A 15,490-nucleotide genomic window follows, 5' to 3' on the forward strand; every position below is an offset into this window, starting at 1 on the left:
AATAAATCCAAGGATGGCCCTTTTAAAGCACAGAAGGTGGAACCCTGGACTAGGAGAAGTCAGAGGCAACATTTACATTGACTTTAAAGGAGAGGCTTCACTTACTCCAAGGTGTAAAACCACACAGCACTGCTGTGCAAAGCATGGTACAAAATACATGGTACAAAATACAAAATACATGTGCTGAGTTTCACACACAGCATTCAGGGAACCTGTTGATAAATGCAAGATGAGGAACAGGCAGACCAAGAGACAGACTTGGTTATATTTTAATCTGGTTTACTGTTACCTGCAGGTGTTACAGTTAAAATGTTCTAAAAAGTTACTACATACCCTTAATTCTAAATAGTTACTGGAAGGACAGCTAGAAATTCTAATAGTAAAGAAAACATGCTCCTTTAAAAGTTTCCTTATTAAAAAAAAAAATTAAAAAGGAGGGGGGAAAGCATGTCTCTAGCACAAAGATGACATCAGAGAAGTTCTTCAATTCACAGATGGCTGCACCTTTCAAAAAAAATTAAAACAGGAACCCTAGATTGATTTAATCACCCATACAAGCGAAAAAACGTAATGAAGATATTTAGTGCCAAATTGGTTTCTTGGGACTTTTTCCATGTAAATAATACAAATCAAACCTTGAAGTTCAGTGCAGATATGATCTGACAAGTAAGCCAGGCTTTTTGTTTTCCTTTGATCCAGCTCCAGAAATATTTTATCCAAGGTAAAGTTGGTTTTAAGTGTTTTCCATTTCAGTTTTTAATTTTGGATATTCATCATATAGGAAACTTGCTTATAATGCTTCAAAATTAGCAGGCTGCACTGACTCACAGCACCAAACCTAAAGATTTTCTTGTATTTGCTCGTAAGAGGGGGAATATCAAGAACTCCCAATGTGCCACGGGATCAATTTCCATTGCTTGGTTATTTTTAAGGGTACAGCAAACGTGGACAACCCCAGCTGAATATTTTCAAATAGCAAGACAAGCCAATTACAGTATTTTTTGTGCTGTTCCACTTCCCCTAGGTGTGCTGGGGAATAATACTTACGAAGATAAGATGGACAGGCTTTTGCTTTCTAATGATTCTCCAAATTCCCCACATATTGCCATTCCCTCAAGATGCCATCTGGGAGCAACACTGCCTTCTCTTGGAAGAAAATTTTCATGTGTTAAAGTTTTTTGTTTGGTTTTTTGTTTGGTTTTTTTGGGGAGGGGGGAAGGTTGGTTGGGCTTTTTTGGGTTGTTTTTTTCATTTGTTTGGTTGTTGGGGTTTTTTGGGTTTTTGGTTTTTTGGGTGTTTTTTGTTTGTTTGGTTGTTGTTGTTGTTTTGGGGTTGTTGTATTTTACTTCTCTGATTCTGTTAAAAACAAAAATTTAAAATAATCTTTTTTTCTATTCCGTTTCAAACCAAGACGTAGATTCTGCAGTCCAGAAATATATATATATAAACCTGAACTTGTTCACAGTTTTCAGTGCTGTGTGCCTAAATACAGATTTAGGCACCTTGCTGTAGGCATGCAGTTTTCAAAAATTCAGCTCTTGTCAATAATGTAAAATCCTGTGGATTCTCTTCCTTCCACAAATTGGTATGTAGTATATTTAGAATTAACAGGGCCCGTTTTCTCTTTTGACTTGAGTATGTGGTGTAAGGTTAATGAAAATAAGATGGATGTTTTATTTTGGGTCTTACATATAATATTATTAAATGTGCCCACCAGAAATGTAGGATAAAATATTTGCTCTGCTTGAAGATTATGTGATATTTGTATTCTAAGCCTCACCACAGTGGGTTTCTTTAAATAGAAGCTATACTTTACTCCTAAATTGCTTAAGGCAAAGGAAGCAGAGATGATGTTTTTATGAATGTTTAAATGCAAATGGAACTGAGAGTGAATGCTATGCTAGCTAACATCAAAGGCTCACCAAAGTCTCTGCATTAATGAGGCTCTTTGTTTCCTGGATCACAGATTACAACAGGTTTCCAACTCATTGCCAAGGCTTTATCTCCATTTGGGAGGGCTGTAAATCTCAGACGATTTTTTTCACATGCAAAACAAGAGGATCATCTGAAAGAAGAAGGAAAAAAAATCTTAAAGTAGCAAATATTTCATTCAAATGATTATTCCTCAAAGTGGCTGCATCTTGTTTTATTTTTGGGATGTTTAAAAGAATGGAAATTTGCCAACGGAGTTTCCTATGGGGCAGTTTATTCATTTGGAGGAGAAAACTAAGCAGGAAAAAAGCAAACAGCATCCTTCCCATCTTCTTCAGCCAGGCATCAACTGTGCCCCAAAATCAGAACAATAATTCTATGTCATGCAAAATCCGCAATTAGCAAAAAGACAGATTTTTCTCCATTTAAATATATTCAAGTACTTTTCAAAGTGGCTCCAACTAGTTCTTCTCCTCCCCAAAAAATAATAAGATTATATCCCAAGTAATAATACCCTAATTAACAAGAGAAATAGCGACCAAGATTTTTAGCTTCCTATTCAAGGGCTGAATGTGACAATATGTTGTATATTGGGTCATAAAAAACAATTTACATGGCGTCATTACAGTCTGTAGCAAAGTCTCCAGGACCCAGGGCTATCTTGTGCAATCTTAATTAAGGAAAATAAATATCGGTGTGTTGTTTTAAGCTACTGGAGACATGCACAGGACCTGTCGTGTGTGATCAGAAGAGATGGGGAGTTTCCTTTTCCATGGGAACTGCTTAAAAATCCCTCCGACGCCGACACACAAGTGTCTAGTGCCTTCGAAATGGGCTGCGAAGATGGTAATTTCTTGTTTCCTGACCCTCGGGGCCAGGCAGGAAAACTAATAATTTTCTGCCACCCCACGTCACGTCTGTGCCGCGAAGGGGCCGAGGGCGCTGTGGCGGCAGCGCCGCCCGTGCTGGGTGTGCACGGAGGGTGGCCAGGGACACACGCGTGTGGCATGGGTGTGTCAGCACACGGCTGGCAATGGGCAGTGTGTCTGTGTGTGTGTCTGTGTCTGTGTGTGTGTCTGTGTGTGTGTTTGTGTGTGTGCGTCAGTGTAAGTACACACGTGTGCTGCGTGTGCCTGAGCTCAGGTATCCGTGCCCTGATGTGTGTGTGTGTGTCAGTGTGTGCACACACGTGTGCTGTGTGTGCCTGAGCTCAGATATCCGTGTCTGATGTGTCTGTGTCTGTGTGTGTGTCTGTGTGTCTGTATGTGTCTGTGTGTGTGTGTGTGTGTGTGTGTGGGTACACACATGTGCTGAGTGTAACTGTGCTCAGGTATCCGTGCCCTGATGTGTGTCTGTGTCTGTGTGTGTGTGTCTGTGTGTGTCTGTGTGTGTCTGTGTGTGTCTGTGTGTGTGTGTGTGTACACACATGTGCTGTGTGTGCCTGAGCTCAGGTATCCATGCCCTCATGTGTCTGTGTGTGTGTGTTCACATCTGTCTGTGCACATACACGAGTGCTGGTGTTGCAGTGTGTGTTTGTACACACATCCCAACAAGTTTCAGTGCACACTTACACATGCTGAGGTGTGTCTGTGTACACACATACATGTCCTGATGCCCTGCTGTGTACACGTGTGTCTGTTCATGCATGTCTGTGCACACATACACATCCTGATGTCCTGCTGGGTACGTGTGCCTGTTCATGCATGTGCCTCTGCAAACATACATGTCCTGATGTCTCAGTGTGTGCACACACATGTTGATGTGTTCTCATGTGAGCTGTGTGCACACACGTGCACTGATGTGTCAGCAGTACCATGTCTGGCCTTCTGTCCTCTGCGTTTATCATGTGCTGCTGATCAGTGCTTGTAGATTCATAGGTGCATGTGAGCATGCAGATGTGTTTGTGTGTGCAGCTGTGTGTGTACAGATGCCTGTGAGTGCCAGATGTGCAGCTGTGTGTGTGCTGATTTGTGCAGTTACATGTTGTTTTTCATGTTACATGTTCTTTTGTGCTGTGTGTGGATCCCTCTGCCGTGTGCTGCTGTGTGAGTGCTCGTGTGTGCCAGATGTGCAGCTGTGTGTGCTGTGTGTGTGCACAGGTGTGTGTGAGGCTGTACACATACCCCTGTAGGGACCTGTGTGGGCCGTGCAGACCCCGACACGTGCTGATGTGTGCACACACATAAATGTGGACGTGTGTGAGGTGTTTGCCTGCAGCCGTGTGTGAGGCAGCACTGACTGGTGCAGGTGCATGTTCAGCCGTGGGCACGCAGGAGTGGCTGCAGCAGAGCTTGTGCCACGGTGAGTGCGCAGATGTGCGTGTGCAGGGATGTGGATGGGCACAGATGTGCACGGGCCGGATGTGGATGGGCACAGATGTGCACGGGCCGTGCGCGTGTGTGCTCAGGTGTGCGTGCAGGCACGTCCGTGTGTGCACACAGGCAGGCACAGGCGCGTGTGCAGATGTGCGGGCAGAGGTGCGTGTGTGTCACAGACGTGCGCACACACACACCCGGGGCTGCACCAAGCCCCCGGTGCTGCCCACCCCGCACCCGCACAGCCCCCCTGGGCCGGGATGGGGATCACCCCGCCGCAGCGCCGTGTCGGGCTGGCCGCGCCTTTAACGCAGCGACTTGGCGCGGCAGCGTGTGTGCCAGCGAGCGCGCCCGCGTGTGTCCCCGTGTGCCCGCCCGCGTGTGCGCGCCTCTCGCTGTGTGTCTGCGCGTCCGTGTGTCCGTGTGTCCCTGCGTGCGCCCGCCCCCGGCCCCGCCCCGGCGCTGCCAATCACCCGGCGGCCGCTTTGATGTCGCAGCGCTCGCCCGCCGCGCCGCCGCGCTCGCAGTCGGACCGGGCGCTCCGTGCTCCGCCAGCCGCCGGCGCCCGCTGCTCCAGCCAAACTTGCCGGGGCTCGGAGGGCGGGGGGGCGGCGGCGGCTCGGGGGGGCCCGTGGAGCCCGGCATCCCGCGACGCCTGCCCGCCCGCAGCCTGCCGAGCCCCCCGCGGGCCGCCCGAGCGGGGAGGGAACGGGGGGGAGGAAAGAACAGAGTGACGAGGGAAAAGCAATTGTAGTTTTGTTTTGTTTTGTTTTGTTTTGTTTTGTTTTTTTCAGGAGAGATTTAAAAGGAATTTGGAAAGGGGGAACAAAATTAAAGGAGGAAAAAAGTTTAAAAGTTAAGGGAAAGGAGGAGAAAGCTTTAAAGAGAAAAATTGAAGAGGGAGCTAGTTTTTATTTTTAATTTTTTTTTTTAAGAGGAGGAAAAAAAAATAATTGAGGGAGAGAAAAAAAAATACTAATTGCGAAGGGCTTGATCCGGGAGAACAATACTCGCCGGGAAAGTTGCTGCGCGGCGGGGAGGGAGCGGCGGGAGGAAAATGCCGCAGCTGGGCAGCGGCGGCGGGGACGACCTGGGCGCCACGGACGAGATGCTGGCCTTCAAGGACGAGGGCGAGCAGGAGGAGAAGATCCCCGAGAACGCCTTCACCGAGCGCGACCTGGCCGACCTCAAGTCCTCGCTGGTGAACGAGTCGGAGGGCAGCGGCAGCCCGGCCGCGGCCGCCGCCGATGCCGAGGTGAGCCGGGCCGGAGCGGCCCCGCACGGCGGCCCCGCGCCCCCCGCCCCGCGCGGCCCCCGCCCCACGCCCCCGCGCTGCCCCTCTCTCTCCTCCCCGTGCAGGCCCTCCGGCGAGTGCAGGATCCGCAGAGGGTGTACCAGGAGAAGCTCCCGGACCACATGGATGATGGTTAGTCACGGCAACCTCCGCGTGTTTCTCTGTGTGTCCCCCTCTCCCCATTCCCGGTTCCTGCTGGTTTTCCCCAGTGCGCCTTGTCTGGTGCGTGGTCCCCCGGTTCCCCAGCCCATCGCCCTGACACCCCTGGGAGTCAGGGATGCTAGCCTGGTCAGCACAGCCCCCAGCGGGAAAGCTACTCCTGACAGCACCGAGGCTCCCCAGTGTCCCCACTGTGAGAGTCTGCACCCATGGGGGACCCTGGCACTCCCCATCACCTTCTCTCAGGAGTATGGGACAAAAAGATGCCCACAACATGCTGTGACCTCTTTGGGGACCCCTGACAGGTGGAGGAGTCACCTGTCATAAGACAAATTTTAACAGGGAACATTGATTTCAGCAGGTATGAAACATCAGGACCCAGGGATGTATAAAGGATCTGCCTATTCTGGTTACCCTTTCCTGATGCTCTCAGATCCGTATCTGCCCAATGGATCTATGTCACCTCTGGTGAGTTCCTCCTCTCCGTATGGAGGAGTCTTGTGGCCTCTTTCACTGCTGAAGTATGTTGCAGGTATTGTGCGGGCACCTACACATGCTTTTTGCCTGACAAATTGGAGCCCAGTTTCTGAAATAGCTGGACACTGTTCTGTCCAAGCCAAAAGGAAAAGCAGTGGGAATGGGGAGAGATGCTCGGCAGGAAGCGCCTGCTTCGCTCTGAGTTTGCTGGAGGAGCTGCTTTTCCAGTCTGCTCATCCTCTAGGTTTGGCTTTACTCTTCCAGCAGTCAACTCCTAATATCTCATGGAAGAGTGTACGTTCCTTTTTCTGGGTCGTGGGCTTTGGAGGGAGCAGCTCCTGGTCTTTGTGGTTGTGTTCAGGGATATGTCCCGCAGCTGAGCTTGTGTGTTAGGGCTCTTTTGTGGATGATGGCCCAGAAAATGGATCTTGTGCTTCTAAAATGGCAATAGAGGTTTTCAGGAAAAGGCTTTGTGCTGCTGGAGGACTATTCCCATCTTTCTCCAGGAAAGTTTAAATCAGCTTTAGTAATTCTGTACGTTCTCATGTTTCTAAGTTTTGCCATCTGAATGATTAAACTAAAGTCTTCTTTACAAAAGCTGTCTTTTCCCACCACCCTCTCGATCAGACCTTAAGAAAATAATGTCCTGACATTGCAGCAGACAGTCAGTGCTGGTGTCACTCCTGGGAGCCAGCACGCTGCGTTTGTTTCAGACATTGCTCCCCATTAGCCGTCAGAAACTGAGGACAGAACGTAATCTGGTTTATTTCAGTTTCAGGTTTTAACCTTTAAAGGGATAAAGTTTAAAAGAGTATGTAAACGTGTCCTTAATTCTGGTCATTTGCTCGCAAGAGGGGTAGGATGTCAAACTGGTGTTATGGAAAATGGATGGATTGTGGAGTATCAAACTTAGAATTATTTGTGGAAATCGGTGCCGTACCCTCACGCCTGGCCTGGGTAGCAGGAGACAGGTCCCTGCATGAGCCTGCCTGGACCCCACACAGCTTTTCCTAGGAGATTCACTTTTCCTGGCTGGAACTTTGCTGAAGTTTGCAGACATCAAGGATCTATCCCTAAATTTTTAAGTCTTCCTTCAGTTTACAGCAAGAGAAGATGTGTTTGCAGGGCAGGGCACGCTTATGTTGTTGTAACCCAAATAAGCATTTCTTCTGGTGCTTCCCACCTTATCCAGGTACCAGGTGTCCCCCTCATTCCCCAAAATATTAAGCTGTTCTCTTCCTGATAAACTTTAAATGTTTTTAAATTTGTCTTATGTAAACACACTTAATTTGCTCCCTGAGATAGAATTTGGGTAAGTCCAGAGTTCCATCAGTGCAGCATCTTTTTGCTATGGTGGGATATTTCTTTTAATCTTAAACTCTTCCTAGATGGGCAGCAAAGTGCAATAGCCTATTTATCAGCAGCTAGGCTATAGAGTAGATTGTGGTTTAGGAATCACCTTTTCCCTTGATAACAGAGTAAAATCCGAGCGGTTGCTGTCAGAGCAGCCGACAGGAGCAAATGAACTGTGCAGAACTGGAAGGGGAGAAGATACATGTGGCAGAGAAGGCATGATCCCATCCCCTTGAGGGCCATCAAAATCATCCAGTGCCTCACACAGCTTCCTTTAGGCCAGTTTGGATCCTGCCATGGTTTATGAAGAGCTGATTTGATGTTTTCAGTTAAAAACCTGGCAGACAGGGGAAGATTTCTTCTTCATGAAGAAGGCTGGTCTTGCGTTTTTTTCAACTTACTACAATAACTATTTCAATATATTACTCTGGGCAATTTTGTCTTACATTTCTATTGACTGGGCAAAGATTATCATGGTAAATTATGGATTGCTCTCATATAGATTTATTGCTGCTGTGTACATTATATAAAGTGTGGGCTATAATCTGGTGGCTGCTTCCAATAATCGAGGAGGTCAGATCTGTGACCGAAGATTGCGGATACTTAACCATCCATAAAAGTGTGTTTAATTAACACTTTAGCACGAGTCAGGGAGGAGGGTTGTGTGAGTGAATAGGATTAGGTATCACAATCATGCATGCACTTGATAGTGGAGATTGTATTTTGGTTAATGAGGCTTCCTGGAAACAGTTGTTTGCAAGTAGGATTAATTTTAGAATCTTAAAAAAAATCAATTAAAAAATTAAACCAGGAGTACTTTGGCAAACTGTCAGGGCTTTACACTGAAAACAGTAATTTACCTGATTGAAAACAGAGTCTAACTCCCTGAAATACACAGAGCAGCTGGCTCTGAGGCTGGGCTGAACCTCTGCCCTGCAACGCTCTGTAAAACCACATTTTTTTCGGTGGGCTCCCCACGAGCCCTGTGGGGGAGCTGTGAGTGGCTCTGGACGGGGTCCAGCGCCTGCCTGGCTGGGTGTGTTGCTACCAGCAGTGGCGGGGTGCTGCTCTCCTCTCTCCTATTTTCTCTCTGATTTTGTCAGCAGCACCACTTTTGCTTTGTTTCCCTCTAGGTGTTTGTAGCCACTAACTGTTACGCTGCTCACCCGAGCATCCTGCTCAGGTCCCCACATCTCCCAGCCAAAATTGCCTCTTTTCACCAAAACACACCCAGCCACGTTATTGACATGCTCTGAAGATGCTGGGGAGCTGCCCTCAGCCTGGCTGATGCTCCCTGGAGGGCCAGCAGCAGAGGGTTGGCAGGAGCTGCCCGCAGCAGGGTGGCCCTCCTGGGCTGAAGGTGGCGCATGCCAGTGTGGGATGATTCAGCTGCAGAGCTGCTGGTTTGGGCAGGCAAAGCTTTCCTGGACTGGCAGTGGAGCTGTTGCTGGGGGCGTGGGCAGGGTGAACGTGCTTTGGAGCTGAGGACCAGGCAGAGGGCTGAGCCCAGGGTCCCTTGTTCGGGGAGCTGCCAGGCTGGGGAGGGCACAGGCAGTCAAGGGTGTTTAAGAGCATCTTGGCACAGCCTGTGTGTGCATCTGAAATCCTCTGCAAGGCTCCAGGAGAGCCATCTCTCACCTGGCTCTCAGGTGTTGTGTGTGTGGTCGTTCAAGGCTCCACTTTATCCCATCTTGTGCAAGGTCCAGCTTTTCCCTGAGTGAAATATATAATACTTACGGGTTAAAAATCTGCAAGAAACTTCCAAAGAATATGAACAAGTTGAGGAACCTTTTTTCTAAATTAAATATAAAATCATAAAACTATATCCTTTTTTTAAATAGTACAAATGACTTTAAATCAAATTAAGGTACATCCTTAGTAAGAAGAGCAGCCTTTTAGGTGGTTACAAACATTAGAGGTCAGACATGGTCAAACATGTTAACACTTTGATCAGATTAAAATATTTTTCTTGCTACAGTTATATAATTGAGTTTAGACCTGAGGGGGTTTTCTGAACATTGTTATATCTTGTACTGTGTGGTAGTTAAATGGTAAAAGGAGCTCTTGTAAGTTCCTTTAAGTTCTTTTCGTAAATAGGTTTATAAAATAGGGGAATGAGCCATGCTGCCCTGTATATAGAGCACGAGGTCTCCCTGCTCCTATTGATGGGAGAGATTTCAGGGGAGCTCCTCACATTTTCTGTGTACTTCAGATGTGTGTGGTGAGTGTGTGAGGAGTGTAAAGGCAGGATGAAAATATTCTGCATGTTAAGCTGAGGCGCTGGACTTTCTGTCTGAGAAACAGAAGTTCAAGAGCTTCTTTTTCTTTGGAAAACAGACACTACCTCATTTTCTTAATTACAAAGTTGTCAAACCAGAGCTTACATGGGAGCAGAAGAGTTGGGGTACCTCCCCAAGCTCTGCACAGCTGAAGTCCCCAAATAAGACAGCAGAGCTCACAATAATGTGGCTTTTCAGAGCCTGGTCCCTGTGGTCCGCTGGGCTCCTTGGGCTTGTTCAGAGGGTATGAAATGTCCCCTTGGGCAGGGCAAGATCAAAGTGCAGTTACTGCTGGCCTGGGGCCACAGGGCCCAAATGCCTAACACGAGGTCAGAAAAGCATGGAGCTGCAGTCTGGGACTGCTCTTCACTGGACAGAAGCTGAAGCAGCAGCAGCAGCAGCAGCTGAGGCTCAGGACTCGGCTGCTTCTGCTGCATCCCCTCCCCAGGGCTGCTCCATCCCCTGCAGGAGGACACTGTGGCCCCCACAGCAGCTGGCGGAAGGAAATCTGCAGCTCAGCTGTTCTTCTGCCTCTCTGTCCTGACTTGCACTGTCAGGGCAATAGTTTAGTGTTGCTTTTTCCTGTGTTGGGTTCTGATCTTGTTGAAACCAGTGGGAAAGCTCCCCGGCGTCTCCGTGCCATGGGGAGAGGGCGGCTGCATCCCCCTCCAGATGTGGTGTGTGGAGGGAGGGAGGCAGCTGGGAGCCCACAGGAGCTCTGTGTGTTCCCAGCCGTGCCTGCTGCTCTGGGAGAGCAGCCTCCCAGCCAGGTTCCCTGGCAGCAGGGCTCACACCTCTCCAGGAGGGTTCCCTGTCCCCAGGAATTGTTACATTCCCGGCACACAGCCTTTAGGAGTGCTGCTGATGGACCTCCTGGCAGACAGACAGATGAATGATTTGTTCCCTCCTGACCAAAGAAAATCCACTTCTTTCAGCTCTTCTACCTAGCTTGAAATAAGACAATATTGAAAATAATGTTTTGTGTTAAAGCACAGTTTTGGATATGTGGATGTACCAAGGCACAGGGCTTACGAGGTCATTTATTGCATGTCTGATTCAGTCTTGGTTTCCCCCAAGGAAAATTCTTGTGTTAATTTCTGAGTTCATATCACACCCTCAATTTTGAAGCAGAACTTCCCTTTGAAATAAATTAGAGAGTTCTGCTTAAGAAGCAGCGACATGATACAGCACTGGATGTGTGTGGTCCAATAAACCTTATTTTTAAATTGTTTGGAATGAAAAAAAGAGAAAGCAAAATGTCACAGGGAAACAAAAGCAAGTTTTATGTAAATCTGTGCATGTGAATAAGTGTGCACGTGATCCAGACAGTTCAACAATATCTGGTCTCCCACTGGGATTCCTTCACAGGCTACCCTGGAACTGGCTTCCCAGGCATGGGATGCTTTGTTGGCAGGGAGTTGCTATGAGATATGTATGGTAAAGGCACTGTTCCTGCAAACTTCCAACCATTGCTGTGTGAGAAATTTTATGGGCTTGACTGGTTGAGAATCTGAGGAGAAAAGCAAAAACTTAATATCAACTCGAGTTCCCGAAGCTCATCCATGTTAATGATTAGTGGTTTTGAAATTTTAGCTGTGAAGAACAAAGTGATTTGGGTTTGAGTGGCACACGGCATGTCCGGGATGAAAAGTGCAGAGCTGGTCTGGTACCCAAAGCTGTAATTGAGAGAAGGGGGAGCAGGAGGAGCTCTGCAATGTGCTCACCCGTGTGTTGCCTCACAGCTTGTGGTCCCTCTCATGCTATGACTCCATTGGCACCATTAAATTCCTGCACTGGGGTGAAACCCTGGCTGATCCTGATCCATGCAGCATTGGCTCTGCCAGGTCCCCAGGCCAGTAGCACGGCGTGTGTTCCTGTGACTAAACAGCCCTTGCTGGCTCGAGGGGTGACTCCCCTGCCCATTGTCAGAGATCTTCTGCACAGGGCCAGATCTTAATCACAGGCTGAACCCTCCCTATCTGCAGCGTGATCTGCAAGGGAAGCAGGATTTTGGGATATGGGCTGGTGTGAGCTGCACACCTAAGATGGCAATCTGGTGTGGACTGAGTGTGTGTGTGTACATGGCATGGTGGCTATGGGCAGAGCAGAGCCTCCTCCTGAGAAACATCAACACTCCTGAGGAAGCATTTACAGCGTGCCATTAACTTCACATCTGCAGTTCTTTATCTGCCTTTTGGCCATGATTCATCAAGACCAAATTTAGTCTTTGTTTCCTATGGCTTGGCCTTTGAGCCCCCTTGCCAGTTCACCACAGAGCAGGTGAGGAAGGACCTGAGCACTTGTGAGAGTCGTTCCTCTCTCAGGGAGGCTGTGCTGGGCAGAGGGGGTTTGGGTGAGCCATAGTCAGACACGTGCTGCTCTTCACTTACTAAAATCTCCTGCAACATGTGTAAGCCACAGTTTCCTCAACAAATCCTCAAAGATTGTCTTTCTCTGTCTGTTCCATTGATTTGAACAGGGACTAGGTGCCAAAACTGTTTTTTGAAGGCATGGCCACTGTGGGAGCTTCTCTTTATCCCACCCCTCCGAGGCTTTTGCCACAGCTGCTGCATCCCTTTCCTGTTTGCTCCTTATTTCACAGAAACACAAAATGGCTTGAGTTGGAAGGGACCTTAATGATCATCACATCCCAAGCCCCTGCTGTGGGCAGGGATACCAGCCACTGTTCCAGGTAGCTCAGGGCCCTTGGTTTCCCATGCCTTTGCCATTCCACCCCACTGCTCAAGGAGCCAGGAGAGGGCTTATGTCAGCATCTCTGCCAGCCTGATGTACACATGCTCTTACCTCATCATTTGCCAGTGGTGGGTGGAGGGCACAGCAATAGGAGAGTAGGTACAAATTGCTTCCTGAACTCTTTGCAGCAGGGAAAGCTTCTCAGCCTGATCAAATCCCAGGCTGGTGCCAAGCAGGGATGTGTGACTCCCCCCTCTAGGCTCTTTCATTGCTGTACTTGGAATCTCTCTTTTTTAAAAAAGGCTACAACAAGATACTTGCTCATTAGTCTCCGTGTCTGGCGGATGAAACAAAGGTTTGGTAGGCAAACAGGTGACTCAGAGGGTTGGATACAGGATACAGAGCTGTTCACTTCCTAGTTTCCAGTTTTAATCCAGCTGAATCAGTAAAGACCAGGTGCCTGTTCTGTTTGCTGGTGTGTCCAGTGATCTGTCTGAGAGGGCACAGCTCTGTCCAGGCCCCAGGCAGTGCGTGTGTTTCATGGGGTGAATGTCCAGAGAACCTGCAAAGTCTGGACCAAACCCTCTGTGAACATCATCCAAGGTCTTGTTCTCACCATAAGACTGACAGTTCAGCACATGCTGGTGGCTCACAAACCCACTGCCTGTTTCATAAAGAAAGGGTTTGCAGCACCATGTGCCTCTAAGGCTTGGTTACAGCAGGATCTTCTTGGTGGGTTATCTTGGACAAAGAGCTCTTACCTTTATACCTCCTTACAGAGCAACTTAGCACTGCTCTGTCACTGGTTTTTGTCTTTGAGTCTTTATAATTTAGGATCATAAAGTCATTTGTGCTGGAAAAGCCCTCTAAGATCATTGAGTCCAGTCTTTAACCCAGCACTGACAAGGCTACCACTAAAGCACGTCCCCAAGTACCACATCTACACATCTTCTAAATCTCTTCAGGAGCAGTGACTCCACCACTTCCCTGAACAGCCTATGCCAGGGCTTGTCAGCTTCTTCAGTGAAGAAATTTTCCCTGCCATCCAATCTGAACGTCCCCCTGGTGCAACTTGAGGCCATTGCCTCGTCCTGTTGCCTCTTACTTGGGAGGAAAGACTGAAGCCCCTCACACCTGGCTGTACCCTCCTTTCAGGTGGTTTTAGGAGCTCACCCTGAGCATCCTTTTCTCCCGGCTGAGCCCCCCCATGTCCCTCAGCTGTTCCTCATCAGGTTTGTGCTCCAGGCCCTTCATCTGCTCCGTTGCCTTTCTCTGGACATGCTGCTTATGGCCATTCCCAGTGAAGAACTCTTCCACCACCGTCCCCTCTGTGAAGTGCTTCATGGACAAAGTAGGACACTTGGTCAGTAAAAGGGTTAGCAGAACCTGATAAAATCAGCTGTCCCCACCCAGAGCATCCTGCTGGCTGGAGGTGCTGGGCAGGAGGTCACCAAAGTGGCTTCAAACCACTGCTCCTCTCCCATTCACCACCTCTGTGCTAAACACAGCTCAGCTGCCACGAGAGGAATCTGCTTCATTGTGTTTCACGGGGTCCCGAAATTAGTGTTTTGTGAAAGAAAACAATAAACTCAACAATGCTGTGGTAAGTTTTTGAAACCAAAGTAAAACTGGATACTAGAATCTAGAGCACTTTTCCCCTCTGGTTATAACAACTTTGCATTTGATTAAATGATAGGCGAAAAAAAGTCTCAAAAGTATCTCCTTTGTTCCATTGAAAAATCTGGAACGGTAATACACAAAGTACATGTCTGCCTTGAGGAGCTACATAGTAATCACAGACTGACCAAAATAAGACTTCTTTTTTTTTTTTTTTTTTAAAGTGATTCAGCTTGTCTGGTCTATGTTGAATTTGTTTTCTACTGTAGTTTGCTCTGAGGAGTAGCCTATGTGAGCATAAACTGAGGTGCTGCTCTGGTGGAACCCACACAAAAATAAAATATGAAATCCCAAGGTTATAAAGGCGTTTGGCTGGGTGCAAGGGGGCTGTGATTATAAAGGCACTTGGGAAAATACTTTTTGAGTCACCAGGAAGAAGCTCTTTGCAGCAAAATGCTCAGAAAGGATCAGAAATGTGAGATTTGTATTCTGATGTTGAGGATATGGCACTGCGGAGATTGCTTTCATGTTTAGGAAATAAACCATTGTAAGATCTACCACATGAAAATTTGTTGTTCTTAGCATGGAGAGGCTGATGAGGTGATTCTCCTTACGTGCTGCTGCCCTGGAATTACTGGTGTGGGAGTCAGGATAGTGAGGAGGAATTGCTGTTTTTGGATTCTATGTGGGAGACACAGCACAACCCCTGACACCACCAAACCCCAGGTTAAAAATTGGCCTTTGAGCTCTGGCTTCTTGCTATAACTTATGGACTGGCACTGTCAGATTTGGAATCTCACCATCCAAAAAAATATATGGATTTAGAAATACAAGTGATTTTTTGCAAGATTGCATCATGCTGTGCTGAGTATTCCTTGGAGTGCTTAGATAAATTAAATAAATAGATAAATTAAGTATGCATAATAACCCAAAATTGAAACCAGAAGTCATAACATAAAATAAGAAATAAAATTTTAGAAAAATTAAATAAACGTCCAGACCTTTTTGTTTGACTTTCTCTGATACAAAGCAATTCCTCCAGGACTGCACACCATATGAAACATATTATAAATGCTCTTGTAAAATCCACATCATTATACCACATGAAAGGCTAGGTCCTAAAAATAGCCATTTCAAGAGGATGCAGGCTACTAGCAATTTCGGTGATCATGAAATAGTTGTGTTGACATCTCTATGCGTGTACACCCACAGAAAGCTTTGACTTTTGAATATTAGCTACATTTGTGCTTTATGGAATTTTACATCTCATCCCATGGATAGTCCTTTACCCAGCAGCATTCATTTCTGATCTTATTCCCATTTTTCTAACCCTGATTTTATTGAGAAAATGGGTAGATCATTACTCTTTT

At 47.3% G+C, this 15,490-nt stretch overlaps 1 protein-coding gene across 1 annotated transcript in view; it reads left to right on the forward strand.

The window, feature by feature from the left end:
- Nucleotides 1-5,162: 5,162 nt before the first annotated feature.
- Nucleotides 5,163-15,490, forward strand: part of TCF7 (transcription factor 7) — a 68,482-nt gene continuing 58,154 nt past the window's right edge. The window contains exons 1-4 of the mRNA XM_058815073.1: nt 5,163-5,502; nt 5,607-5,673; nt 6,062-6,168; nt 11,654-11,665. Of these exons, the coding sequence (XP_058671056.1) occupies nt 5,305-5,502; nt 5,607-5,673; nt 6,062-6,168; nt 11,654-11,665 (384 nt within the window). The 5' untranslated portion in view covers nt 5,163-5,304. The remainder of the gene's footprint in view (nt 5,503-5,606; nt 5,674-6,061; nt 6,169-11,653; nt 11,666-15,490) is intronic.

This window comes from Ammospiza caudacuta, chromosome 16 (assembly GCF_027887145.1).
Source record: "Ammospiza caudacuta isolate bAmmCau1 chromosome 16, bAmmCau1.pri, whole genome shotgun sequence".
Classification (NCBI taxonomy): domain Eukaryota; kingdom Metazoa; phylum Chordata; class Aves; order Passeriformes; family Passerellidae; genus Ammospiza; species Ammospiza caudacuta.